This window comes from Pelodiscus sinensis, unplaced genomic scaffold, assembly GCF_049634645.1.
Source record: "Pelodiscus sinensis isolate JC-2024 unplaced genomic scaffold, ASM4963464v1 ctg83, whole genome shotgun sequence".
Classification (NCBI taxonomy): domain Eukaryota; kingdom Metazoa; phylum Chordata; order Testudines; family Trionychidae; genus Pelodiscus; species Pelodiscus sinensis.
Window position 1 is genome coordinate 217,328 of NW_027465848.1, and position 14,000 is coordinate 231,327.

Consider the following 14,000-nt stretch of genomic DNA (forward strand, 5'->3'; position numbering starts at 1 on the left):
GAGTGGGCGTACTATGGGTGTATGCTGGGGGATGCGCTGTTTTCTGTGTTGTGTTTATCCCTTTCGTAATTCTGCCCAGCATAGGGATGAGAATGTTGAACTGGTTGGGGCGGGAGCAGGCAGGGTGCTTCTCCAGCCCCTCCCCCCCCCAACTCCCTTAATCTGTTCACCAGTTAACCAATGAAATGGGGTTTTACATCCTCAGCGGAACGTGCTGTTCCCTTTTGGACTGCTGTTGCTCATGGAGTAAGTGTTTTCATCAACCACCCGCAGTGCCTGCAAGATCTGTGTCTTGAGCGGTAACAGCGAATTTACCCCCATCGCGGGGGTCACGGTTTTCAATGTGTGTTACTTTGCATTGATCACCACTGAACCTCATCTGGAAGAAAGTGCTACAGTGGGGCTGCCGAGGCGTTTCCCTGCTGTGCAGAGGCTGGGAGTGAGCAGCAGGGGATGGATCACTTGCAGGTTGCCTGTCACTCCCTCTGGGGCACCTGGCATTGGCCGCTGTCCAGAGGCAAGTGGCTGGGCTAGATGGGCCTTTGGTCTGACCCAGTTCTCAGGGATCCTTGTCCCCAAGTGCAGGAAGCTGGCAGTCTTGGCAAAGGCCAGGCAGCTTTCCATATGCTGCGCCAGGAGATGTGGTGAGGGGCTGACGCTGAGCCATGGAGTGAGGGGCGGGGCAGGAACAGTTGTGCGGTCCTGAACAGAGTCCGAAGAATTCATAGTAAGTAAGCGGAGACGCTCCCTGCGCCGCGGTCCCTTGGCGTGTTCGGGGGCGAAGTCTGGCCTGTGCTGCAGCAGTGTAATGCAGGTGCCTTGGTGGCCTTGCAGAGCGTGACAGTCTCCTTCTTGCAGGACAGTGTGTGTGTGGCGGGGGGCGGCTGCGCAGCCCTGAGATGAAGGGGAAAGACGGGGCCTGCTTAACGCCGCGTGGAACCTCGGTAAGGGTGTTAAAATGCGGCTAATCGCCTACTCGATGGACTAGTCAGTAGGCGCGTCCGCATTGCCCCTTCGCCATGTGCGAAACCCCAGCGGGGCTCTTGCGCATTTCAAAGCCACGGAGCCGGGGTGAGTGGGGGACTGTCCGTGCTAGGGGCTCCCCTGCCCCTTTAATCGCAGAGGCAGCCGTGTCAAACGGGCAGGGCCAGCACAGCTGATCAGCTGCATGGCCGCTGTCCCTTGGAAGCTGCCACCTCCACGCGATTCAAAGGGGCGGCAGGGGAGCCCGGGCTCTGCTGAGCACTCCCCAGCCGCCCCCAAGCTCTCTGCCAACCGGGATCAGCTGGGGAGCCCCCAGGTTCCACGTGGCACTTCCCTGGAACCCAGAAACGCGGAGGGGATTCCCCAGCTGCCCCCGGGCTCCAGGGCTGCCCCTTTGAATCCCCGCAGAGCCGGTGTTTAAAGGGGCAGCCCTGCACAGCTGATCCCGGGCTCCAGGGCTGCCCCTTTGAATCCCCGCAGAGCCGGTGTTTAAAGGGGCAGCCCTGCACAGCTGATCCCGGGCTCCAGGGCTGCCCCTTTGAATCCCCACAGAGCCGGTGTTTAAAGGGGCAGCCCTGCACAGCTGATCCCGGGCTCCAGGGCTGCCCCTTTGAATCCCCGCAGAGCCGGTGTTTAAAGGGGCAGCCCTGCACAGCTGATCCCGGGCTCCAGGGCTGCCCCTTTGAATCCCCACAGAGCCGGTGTTTAAAGGGGCAGCCCTGCACAGCTGATCCCGGGCTCCGCTGTGCAGGTGCCGCCTTGGGGTTTCACAGGAAATCGACGAGTCCTTTGCACCCTTGGCTCTTGGTGCCCGGCAGCGAGCCCAGCGGCTTTCAGGCCTGCTAGGTGGCTGATGGGCAGGAATTCTCCGTCGCGGCTTCCCTCGTGTTCCCTGCTCAGCACCCTCCAGGCAGCGCGGGGCAGCGCCGCACTCTGGAGTCTGGGTGGGGGGTGGGGGCCACGAGCCGCGGCGATGGTCCCAGGGAGCGCCGGCGCTCAGTGACCTTAAAGCCAACTGGTTCCAAGACCGCTTGTGGCTCAAGAGCTTGGCTGCCATTGGGCCCCAAGGGGAGTGCGCGGCGCTGGGCTCCAGCCCTGCTGAACATCTGTGAGGCGAGCTGATGCCGGGAGAATCCGCGTCCTGCTTCGGGGTGCAGACTGTCCCTGTCGTGGGGCCAGGAGGGCGTTCCACACCCTGCCCGTCCTGCTTCGTGGGCAGGGAGACTTACTGCTGGGGCTGCTCAGCGATCCCTCCCCGAGGGTGTCGGGCAGGCGGGTGCGGAGTCGGTGTGACCCTTTTGCCCCATGCCGAGGAGGAAGACGTGGGGCTAGGCAGTGACGGGGCTCTGCTCCGACGGCGGCTGTCTCTAGTGTCCGCCTGCTGCAGCGCCTTTGCTCCTGGGCCAGGCACGAAGCGCAGCCGTGGGGTGTGTTGGGCGCAGGGTGTGCGGGAGGTGCCTGGGCGGGGGTCTCGTGGCGCCGGAAGGGTTAGCGAGTGTTGCAAACAGAAGGAGAGTGGCACGGGGAATGCCATGGCCACAGCAGATGGTGCCCAGCTGGTTCTCTGCCCTGAAGGCCCCTGTGTGCGCCAATCACGTGTACCCTCTCCACAGCCCTTGGCAGCAGGAACTAACCCGTCCTTGGAGTTCAGCTGCAGAGACGGGGCTGCCTGTGGTCACCCAACGAGCCCGGCTCATTGGCTGTGTAGCACTGTCCTGCCAAAGGGGAAGGCTTCTCCCGGAGTAGCCCTGGTGTTCGGGACAACTGGCCCAATTGGCTGCGTGTGTTGCGCTGAAGGAGCTCAGTTCTGGGCTTACGCTCCCCCCCCTCCCCCCCCGAAAGACACAGCTGAGAGTTTCTCGCATACCTGGCTAGGACCAAGTACCACAGAACATGATAAGAGAGGAAATTGAGCTGAAACTTCCAGGCTTTATTATATGGTATCCCTGAACCCTCATGCAAAGTCCATGGAAACTGATTAGATAGCTGCCCGGGAGGCAGTAGGGGCTGTGCAGCCCCACTGAACTGCGCGGGACCCTGGGGGTGAAGCGGAGGGAGCCTCTGGCTGGGTTTTATGACAGGCAAAGCAAGCCAGCTAGATAACGTTAATATCCCTGAAACTCAAACACAGGGCCAGCCCTTTCACCGCCGCTCAGTGCAATCTGGGGGGTGGATTGCAGAACCGGGGTCATGGGCCTGGGTTGGAAGCCGGGATAACGGCCTGTTCTGCAGCACTGTTGCTGTCCGATTCCAGACAGGCGGCTGCGCAGAGGCCCTTACAGTCCACTGGGGACATCACGCAGCTAGAGACTAGAACAGAGACCCAGTGGGGAGGGAGTTGGGAAAAGAAGGGGAGCCTGAACCCCAGCAACACATGGAAAGGGCTGGATCTCTGGCTCCAGGCCTGCTGTTAATACCCACGGGATGGAGCTCCCTTGCAGCCAGTTTGGAGACTCCAGCCCGTTGCTTTTAGACAGACAGACAGGGCTTCTGCACAGCTTCTAACGCATGTGACGTAGTGGGGGGGTACCTTGCTGCACAGCCCAGCAGGGCAGGGGATGAGTCATTATCCAAGGGGGCTCCGAACCTGTCCGACCAGTTATCTCCCAGGGAGCGGAACAATGGGAAGAAGGGGAGTGGAGCCCTGGCTGGGGGCAGGGCTGGAAGTGCGGGAGTTCGTTTCTGTCTGGGAGCATGGCGGAGACAGCCTAGGGGAAGGGGCTGGGACTTAGGGGCCCAGGCTCCCCCATCTCAAGGGGGGCTGAGGCACCTTAGGCCTTCCCTGTAACCAGATGACATCTGTGCTGTGCTGTATCCTGGAGAAGCAATAAACTCCCCTGTTCTACTGGCTGGGGGAGTCTGTCTGTGCCATTACGGGGGTGCAGGAGACGGGGGACCCCAACGCGCCGTCACACGTGGGACTGATGAAGTGGGCTGCAGCACACTACAGCTTGTGCCCAAATAGCTGTGTGGGGTCGGTAAGGTGCTGTTACACTCACACGCCTACCCCTCGGAAATGCATCACACGATCGCTCCGCTCCAGTCACCTCTTGGACCACGTGTGTTTCTCCTCGGGCTAAATCAAGAATCCCCCCTCCCCCGTGTGTCCCGGGGCTAGCTGCTCCAAGAGGCTAATGATGCTTTCTCTCTCGTTCCATCCTCTGATGATACGGCCCCATCGCTAGGAGAGTAGCTGACCTCCTCCATTAGTACTGGGCTTTCTGTTTCTGTAGCATCGTTACTTCCCCTGAGCACTTCACTGCCGCTGTCTCTGTCTGGGCGCACCCCTGCCTGCGAGGAGGCCGGGTGTTTCTGTGGCATTAAGTGCGCCCAGGCCAGGCTAGAGATTTGCTCCCTAGTCGCGGTAGCTGTGGACCCTTTGCTGCTGTCCCTAAGGACGGTGATGGTAATGTGCAGCATAGACGCCTGGGCTTAGCTGGGCTCTTTCTGACCTGCTCACAGTGACTGAGGGCTCTTCTGTGAGGCTGTGGATTAGCATGAGATCACTGTACAGGCAATTAGCAAGTGCAATCAATTGCTCATTGGCGCTCCACCTCCTCCACGTTTTGCTGTTCGTATCCTCCCTGCTACTCTCCTCTCTAAAGCAGAGACCGTTCAACGGGAAGAGCCAAAGGCTTCGTGGTCTGTGCTGTGAGCACAGCATTTCTGTGAACTCTGATCTCATCCCTGACCTCTGAGCGTGACAGCTCAGCCGATCCAGCGCAAGCAAATGGAACGGGGCCAGTTTCACCCTGGCTGGAACGAATGGGGCAAGGTGCCCTCTCGGTTCCGCAGGGTAAAACCAGACTGATGGTTGATGGCGGGCGTTCACGTTGCTGAGCCCCAGCAGAGAGTGAATTTGTTCCTCTTGTAAGGAAGAAAGGTTGGTTGGGATTCTCCTGGGGCCTAGGAGGTCACACCACTGCGGTTCTCAGGCAACAGGCTGTCGGGCTGTGCAGTCAGCCTGCTTTAGCCCTGCTGCCCCGCTGGGCTGTTAGCCTGAAATCCCTCAGTCGGGGCGATCGAATCTGAGAGGCATGGCAACCCCCCCCCCCTCGCTGTGGAGAGAGCAATGTACCAGACCCCCCACGTCCCGCGAGCCACGCCGCTTCAGGTGGAACACGTGGCACCAATTTCTTGGCAACAGAAGAATAGACGGTTGCACCGGTTCTGCTGAATGGTGCGTCGCAAAGCAGGTTAACGCACCAATACAACAAAATGGCAGTCTGAGCTCTCGAGCCCGGAGCGGGTTTGAATCGAGAGCGTCTCACCCGTAGCTGCTACACGCGGTCCCCACGCCTCCTCCACAGCAGGCTGCTCTTGCTGCCTGAGACCTCTCTCCGCTCACTCTTCGGCCCTCGGTGTTTCCGGGGGGGCCCGGTGGTGATTCACTTCCCCCTTTTCATATTTTCCTGTGTGACGGGACTTTTGTTTCTAGCCAAGCTCCCCCTGGTTTGTGGGAAAATACAGGCGTTAAAATGGGGTCTGGGGTCACCTCAAGTCACATGCCTTGATCAGTCGTGGGAGCCATTATCCACACCCTGGCTGAAGCAGCCGCAGGTGAGGGTTAGGGGTGTAACTAACGGGCGGGTGTGTAACTGCTGGTTTTAGCGGTTACCCATTTTATGTGGGGGTGGGAGGAGGCAGGAGCCAGTCAAGAGGCAGCAGCATGAGGGGAGATGTGCACGGGGAGTCGGCTTGAACGCTGCTTCCTTTGTGTGCTGTCTCCCACCTACGCCCCCCCCAGCACCATCTCCTGCTCCTCCCCCACCCCCTGCCTCCGTGGGAGGCAGCAAGGGGGGAGTAGGCAGCTCCATGGAACTGACAGGCAGACAGCTGGCTTGAAAGCTGCTTCCCTGCGTGTCTCAGCTCCGGCCCATCTTCCCTTCGCTGCTGCCTCTGATACAGAGGCGGCAATGGAGGGGCGAGGAGCAGCTGGCTCCATAGGAGTCGAGCCAGTATGCGACGGGAGTCTGCTTGAAAGCCAACTTACTGCACGTACTGGCTCCCGCCTGCCCCCCGCCCCTCCACACTGCTGCCTCTGTGGGCCTGGCTCCCGCCTGCCCCCCGCCCCTCCACACTGCTGCCTCTGTGGGCCTGGCTCCCGCCTGCCCCCCGCGCCTCCACACTGCTGCCTCTGTGGGCCTGGCTCCCGCCTGCCCCCCGCCCCTCCACACTGCTGCCTCCATGGGCCTGGCTCCCGCCTGGCCCCCGCCCCTCCACACTGCTGCCTCCGTGGGCCTGGCTCCCGCCTGCCCCCCGCCCCTCCACGCTGCTGCCTCCGTGGGCCTGGCTCCCGCCTGCCCCCCGCCCCTCCACACTGCTGCCTCTGTGGGCCTGGCTCCCGCCTGGCCCCCGCCCCTCCACGCTGCTGCCTCTGTGGGCCTGGCTCCCGCCTGCCCCCCGCCCCTCCACACTGCTGCCTCTGTGGGCCTGGCTCCCGCCTGCCCCCCGCCCCTCCACACTGCTGCCTCTGTGGGCCTGGCTCCCGCCTGCCCCCCGCCCCTCCACACTGCTGCCTCTGTGGGCCTGGCTCCCGCCTGCCCCCCGCCCCTCCACACTGCTGCCTCTGTGGGCCTGGCTCCCGCCTGCCCCCCCGCCCCTCCACACTGCTGCCTCTGTGGGCCTGGCTCCCGCCTGCCCCCCGCCCCTCCACGCTGCTGCCTCTGTGGGCCTGGCTCCCGCCTGCTCCCCGCCCCTCCACGCTGCTGCCTCTGTGGGCCTGGCTCCCGCCTGCCCCCCGCCCCTCCACACTGCTGCCTCTGTGGGCCTGGCTCCCGCCTGCTCCCCGCCCCTCCACGCTGCTGCCTCTGTGGGCCTGGCTCCCGCCTGCCCCCCGCCCCTCCACGCTGCTGCCTCTGTGGGCCTGGCTCCCGCCTGCTCCCCTATGCTGCTGCCTCCGTGGGAGGGGGCGGGCAGCTCCAGAGGAGCTGGCACTCCCAGGGAGCTGGCTCTCCACGGAGAGGGGCAGCCAGGGAAGGTGCCGGTGGTAGTTGGGGTTAGCCAAGAAGCCCAGGCTTATTGGTGAGCTGGGGGAATGGCTACACGCTCACATCCCGGTGAGGGTAAGTTTCCCATGGCCCGTTCAAGTGGAATAGGCCGTTTAAGCTTTGTGGGGTTTCTCCGGAGCAGGCACACCCGGAATACAGATGCGTGGGCAGTATTGAACGTGCATCTACAAATGGCGCATGCATGCCAATGGGATAATCCCGGTCAGCACCCGTTGGCTCGGCTGTGGACACCACGTGACTTGTGTACAGCGCACCACAGCCCAGTCGTAGCGCTGCGGCGTCACCCCCTGGCGTACTGCCGGAGTGAGCCCCGCTCCCGGGGCTGCCCGCTTCCAAACGGTGACGGCCACACGCTGCTCCCCCCAGAGCGCAGCTCCAGGAAGGCGGCTGTGTGCACCCTAAGGGTCTGCATCCCACCGCCCAGTGCTGGTTCCCCAGCCCCAGAAGGGACGGCCTGCCCTGTGAGTGCCCGGTGAGCACCTGAGTTACTCAGAATGTCCTTCAGGGTGACACAGGAAAAAGAGGAGCCGGCAGCGTGAGGCCGCTGCTCCAGGTGGACTTTTGGAGATTGTCAGGGCACCGATCAATGCAGTCCACTCCGCAAGCAAGTCCCGACAGAGCATTTCCCTGGCCAAGATGCTGCTGTGGGAGGGGATTTTATGCCGCTCTCAAGGTGAACAAACTTCTGGGAACCGGGTCTGCTGTTCCGCATTTATGGCTCTCGTCACTGTAAATCTTTATTGCCAATGACTGAGCTTGTGGGCTGCTGTGAGAACAAATAAGCATGTGTGGTATTTACTGCTCCGGCTTCTTGAGTGTGATGCATTTTTCCAACCTAATTGGGACCAAAAGCTCTTGTTAATTGCATATTCCCAGCTAACCTGTGCTCTCCTCAGCCACAGCTGATCTACGAGCCCTGCTCTTGGGGAAGCGAATGGGACTTTGCCTTTTGCGTGCAACAGGATCCTGAATTCTCTGTATCGTAACAGGGGAAGCTGGGGGCAAGGAGGGTTTTGTCCCATTTCTGTGCAGTGCATGGTAGAATGGGCCCCCACACCACTGACTGGGTGTGTCTGTGCAGTGAGACAGTGGGGGCCCCCACACCACGGACTGGGTGTGTCTGTGCAGTGAGACAGTGGGGGCCCCCACACCATGGACTGGGTGTGTCTGTGCAGTGAGACAGTGGGGGCCCCCAATCCCTGACTGGGCCTGTGTTGTTACCTGCGCAAAATACTCTCTCTAGGGGCCCCCTCCCTTGCCCGTTCCTAGGGCTCGGGTGTAACCCTCCCCATGTAGGCCCCCTCCCTTGCCCGTTCCTAGGGCTCAGGCGTAACCCTCCCCGTGTAGGCCCCCTCCCTTGCCCGTTCCTAGGGCTCGGGCGTAGCCCTCCCCGTGTAGGCCCCCTCCCTTGCCTGTTTTCCCAGTCTGTCTATCTGCTGCTGCACGTTTGGGCCCAGTCCTGCTTTCCTCTCTGCTCTGTCCCTTCCCATAGACATGGACTTTGTCCCAGTAACCATTTAGCAAGGAGCATGGGCTCCTCAGCTAGTCCCCGCCCTTCTGGTCCCTTCTCTCTCATTGCTCTGGGTGGTCATTCTGTAGCGACCATTTCTGGCCAAAGGCACAGGTACTGTGCTGCTTCCTGTGCTAGACTCTGAGGCTATGTCTACTCTGCCACCCTAGTTTGAAGTAGGGTGGCTAATGGAGGCATTTGAACTTGCTCATGACGCCTGGGATTTAAATCTCCCAGGCTTTATTTGCATGTTCTCAGGCGCCGCCATTTTTAAATGCCCCGTAGTTTGAACTACCTGTCCGCGGCTACACGCGGCATGGACTAGGTAGCTTGAATTAAAGCTCCTAATTCGAACTACCGTTACTCCTCCTGCAATGCGTAACCTTTCCAATTCAGGCACCCGCCTGCAGCCTTTTGCAGGCTCAGGTGTGACCTCACACGGTGCGGGTATGCGGGGTCTGTTACCAGTGAAAGAGCCATGCACAGTAATATCCTACTTCATCTCTAGTGATTAACAACCATCACAAAAGGTGCACCCAGTGCTCACCATTCTCAAGGAGACAGATGAGGTCAGGTCCATGTGGGGGACTCCAGTTCCAGCACGGTGTCATTGGCACAGGGTTGAGATCTTGGAGCTGTGGCCTGGAATTAGTTCCCCAAAGAATTTCCTTTTGGGCCCCAGTTTATATAATGAAACCCGAGTCCTGCATAGATCTACTTGAACAAATTATTTTACTGTAATTTTACTAACCAATCGTAACCTATATTAACAGAGTTACCTAACCAATCGTACCCCACCACCTTAATTGATTTACACCTAGCAAAATTAATTATACAGCAGACAGAAACAATCAAAAACCAGCCAGGGATCGTACAGACAGACGATAGGAAGCTGAGGACCATAATCAGAGAATGAGGATCCTGCAGCCGTAGCTATTGGTAAGCAGTTTCTTGCTAGACAAAATGGTGTTAAACTAAGTTCTCTCTATCCATCTTGAGGTCTGTTTCTGTGCCTGGTGACAGTGGGGGCCATTAGGACGGGATCTCCTTTAGACAGCTGGGGGTGATGCTATTTTGATGCAATTTAGCTGGAAAGTGAGTCTGTGCCTTCAAGCTTTACAGTTAATGGCGGCTGCTTTCGGCCTTCTACGATGGTTACAGACCTTCCAATATGGCTGCAGAAGAAAACATGTTGGTGCAGCGTCTGCAATAACACTGGGTACAGTGGGCGCCACCAATTCCTGCCCGCATCTTTAATAACGTCCGGTGCAATAGGGGTCCCTGACTGCCTGTGTAGACCAGGAGTGTTAAAATGCAGGGAGCTGTCCAGCCCTGCTATGGAGACCGGTCCACTCTCTGGTGAGCAAATGCTTCTCGGATCCTCGACAAGCTAGTCGACTAGTCGCTCCCCTCCACTCCCTGCTGCCTCTATCACAGTGGGGCGGCGCGGGGGGGGGGGCTTCAAAGCAGCAGCACTGCTTGCAGCCTGGGGCCAGACCCCTGGTTCCACATGGTGCTGCCGCTCTGAAACACTGTGCGCGGCCCAGGGCCAGCTGGGGTGACCCCAGGTTGCACGCGGCGTTTCGCAGCAGCACCGCGTTGAGCCTGAGAGCTGAGCCCGGGCTCTGTGCGGCACTGTCACCTTTTGAAGCCCTGGGGCTCTTGCTAGACTTCAAAGGCAGAGGCACCTTCTCGACTAATGGAAGAGTCGATGCAAAATGCATCGGTTAGTCGCTATTCAACATCCTTAGTCCAGAGGCCGCAGTGCAGGGCCACTCCCCAGGAGCCACCTGTCCCCGTTGGAGCATTTGCTGGTTCAAAGGGTTCCACGCCGACATCCCTGGTTTACACCGTGCTTGGTACAGTGGGACCCCTCGAATCCCTGACTTGGGCTAGTGTCTGTAATAACACCTAGTTCAGTGGGGCTCCCGACCCCTGGCTGGGTCTTGTCTGTACAGCACCTGGTCCTGTGGGGCCCCCAATCCTTAATGGGGCCGGTGTCCATAATAACACACACCCGGTGCAATGGAACCCTGCTCTGGGCCTGACGGTCTGTTCCCATATGCTCTGACTCTACAGAGGACACCCACTGTGCTTTTGGGCCCGTATTTATACAGCGCCTGGTGCAATGGGGCTCCCCACCCCTCACTGCCCCTTGTTCAAACGGGTACTGTGATGAATTACTATTGCAAATGTTACAAACATGCATTCCCTGTATTCACATTCTTCTGCCCTGATTTTCTGTGCCCCATGTCAGTGTCACAGAACTGGAAGGGACCTTAAGAGGTCATCAAGTCCAGTCCCTGCATTCGTGGCAGGACCCAGCACTGCCTATCATGCCTGACAGGTGCTGTCCAACATGCTCTCTGAAATCTCCACTGATAGAGATCCCACACCCTCCCTAGGCAATGGATTGCAATGGTGAACCACCATGGCAGGAAGTTTTCCCTAATGTCCAGTCTAAACCTCCTTTGTTGCAATTTAAGCCCATTGCTTCTTGTTCTATCCCCAGAGGATAAGAATAATTTTAGGTACTTAAAAGCTGTTCTGTTCCTTCTCAGTTTTCTCTTCACCAGACTCAGCAATTCCCGTGCTTTTCAGCTGTCCTCATGCTCTCTAGACCTTTACTCATTTTTGTTGCTTTTCTCGGGACCTTCTCCAAGTTCTCCCCATCTTTCCTGGCCGCGGTGCCCAGCAGCAGACGCAGCACTCCAGCCGAGACCTCACCAGGGCTCGGGATGGGAGCAGCTAGTCACATTGGCTTGTCAGAGAGCTGACACGCTAGTCGACTAGTCGCTTCTCCCCCGCCTCGCTGACTCTGTGAGAGGGAGGGGAAGTGGAGGGGACGCTTCAAAGCGGCAGAGCCCAGTACCAGACCCTGGTCTCCAGGCGGTGCTGCCATTTTGCAATGCCGTGTGCAGTCCAGGGCAGCTGGGGACTCCCCCGCTGGCCCCGTGCTCCCTGGAAGTGGACAACGGCCCTGGGGCTGTGGGGAGAATTCCTACTTGTGTCTTGCTTGCTGTGCTCTGGTTACTGCTACAACCATCATCCTGGGATGTAGCATCGCGCCACTGACTCCTGCGCAGCTCGCAGCCCACTAGGTCCAAGGTCCCTTTCTGCAGGACTCCTTCCACGGAAGTCGTTTCCCGTCTCGTATGTGTGCAGCTGGCTGCTCCTTCCTAAGGGGAGCACTTTGCATTGGTCCTTCCACTGTGCGGACGCTTGCAGATGGCGAGTGTGGGGAAGGCACACGGGGGATATAATAGTGATCTTTCAGCAGTGTCACTGATGAGCGTCATCCGGCAGTTCTTACAATGTATGGTATTGAGAGAGAGAAAACGTGTATAGGCCCTCCGGAAAGTGGTTCCCAGACTGGTCTGAATTGTATAGGATAAAATATCCACTGTATGAACGAAACCAGACCAGTGGAGCAGAGGAATGAAATGTCAGATTGGCCTGGCCCCAGACTCTGATCTGTGCTTCGCTGGTGACACTGACGTGAGTGGAGTTACTCGGTTTAGTTCCACTCGAGGACGTGGCTGGTGTAAATGTGTGAGCCTGGTCTCTTGGCACTGCCCAGGATAAAGGTAACTGCAGGGTGGCGAATGCTTCTGGGCCTTGGATCGGCGCCTGATGCCATGGCAATGAGAAAATATTGTATTAAGCCCTGGTGAACATTGAACCCTGCAGATAAACACTTGTTCGCTAATGAGAGCTTGCAGGAAACGTGCACCTAGACACGTAATTAGCTGGAGAACTGGCGGTGCCCACGGGCGCTCCTGATCCCATCCACACGTTGAGTTAGTCTCTAAGGTGCCACGCTCCTGCTCGCTGTTTCTAAAGTTACAGCGTGACCTGGCTCCCCTCGGAGACTTGGAAAGCAGCCAAGTCTTTACTGTGCATATAGTCAACCCCAGGGCTTTGATTCCCTCGCACTTGCCGTACACGTCGTGAGCACCCTGGCCCGCCAGTGCGGAACAGTGGGGCACGTGTTAGCTTCATTGGCTCCAAGTCTCATGAGTGGTGTCACAGGCAAGCACAGAGCTCTTTCCACGCCCGAGTCACCCCCTTCCCGCCTGCCCTGCCCCTGCGTCTGATTGGTGCAGCTCCTAAGGCTAATGTTGTTTGCTCAGGTCCTGAGCCAAAACCCACTGGAGCTGGTCTTCCCATTGATTGCAGTGGGTGCGGGCTCAGGCCCTGCAATCTGTCCGGCTCGCTACCTGCATTGGATTCTGAGTGCTTGTGCCTACAAGTTGCTTGTTGGAACAGCCGCTCTGCTGGTTGTATTGTCTCCTAGCGCGCGGTTCTGCACCGCTGCCAGCTGAACGCAGGAACGCTTGCCAGGAAGTGGGCACATTCTACTCTCGCTTGCACAGACGCAACCCCAGTCAAAGCAGCGTGGGTACATGGGTGCCAGTGAGAGGAGGGTTTGGCCCAGTGCAGTAGAACCTCAGCGTTACAAACAGCGTGGCAGTGGAAGTTGTTTCGAACTCGGAAATGTTCATAACTGACCAGACATTGTGGTGGTTCTTTCAGACTTTTACAACTGACCACTGGCTTAATAGCACTTTGAAACGTTACGGTTCAGAAGAGAAGTGCTGCTGTTACCCATCTTGATGTAAATGACACCAGCACAGAACCAGTTCCATGCCCTATTGAACATGTGTTAAACTCTTCCTTTATTTTGTAATATTTTGCGTTTAACGCAGCACTGTGCTGGATTTGCTTCTGCTGGTCTCTGCTGGTTCCTGATTGCATACGTCTGCTTCCAGATGAGTAGGGCCGTACTAAATTCATGATCCAGTTTGGTCAACTTCCTGGTTGTAAGATTTTAAAACCAGGAAATTTCAGGGTTTCAGCAATTTCTCTCTAAAATGTCATAGGTGATAATTGTAGGGCTCCTTGTCCAGAAAGGAGCTGAGTGTGGTGCCAGGTGACTGCAGACAGAGCTCTGGCCAGCGGCAGAGCAGAAGGAAGGATGGCGTGGAACGGTGTTGCCACCCTTACTTACGTGCTGCTGCTTTCAGAGTTGGGCCTTCGGTCAGCAGCTACTGCTCTGGCCACCCAGCCGGCCTTAACGGAGCCTGCCTTAGCTCTGCTGCCGCACCAGACTGGTAGCCCCGTGATCTCCTGGTTTCACTGAAGTGGTCTCAGGAGAGCATGTGATTCCAGCAGACTCCTGTCACAATGATCAGCCTTCCCTAATATTTTGTGGAATACTTTCCATTTCAGGCTGTGCTGTGGCCCTCCCCTGCTTCAGAGAGGCTGCTCCTAGTACAGCCCATCATACCTGGGAGCTTGCCCAGGCAGCTCGAGAGCAGGAGCGCTGCTTTCATGGAATGGTGTGCGCCTTCCTGCAAGGGGCCCATTACAAACCGGAGGCCGTTAAGGGGCAGGGCCAGGAAGCGGTGGGAGAATTCGCCTTAGGAGAGATTTAGATCACCATCAGACATGGCTTCCTCCACTTACATGGGGAGCTGGAGCAGGTGACCATG

The 14,000-nt window shown here is 58.3% G+C and overlaps 2 protein-coding genes across 4 annotated transcripts in view; both read left to right on the forward strand.

The window, feature by feature from the left end:
* The window catches only part of TBC1D2 (TBC1 domain family member 2), a 115,645-nt gene that overhangs the window by 68,787 nt on the left and 32,858 nt on the right, over positions 1–14,000 (forward strand). The gene's annotated exons all lie outside the window — the stretch shown is intronic.
* Positions 1–14,000, forward strand: part of CORO2A (coronin 2A) — a 110,531-nt gene that overhangs the window by 22,880 nt on the left and 73,651 nt on the right. Inside the window, exon 1 of one of the 3 annotated variants that reach the window (XM_075914998.1) lies at positions 477–944. The exons of the other annotated variants lie outside the window; for them this stretch is intronic. Within the exon in view, the coding sequence (XP_075771113.1) occupies positions 900–944 (45 nt within the window). The 5' untranslated portion in view covers positions 477–899. Of the gene's footprint in view, positions 1–476; positions 945–14,000 lie in introns of those variants that run through there. 3 annotated transcript variants of the gene reach the window in all.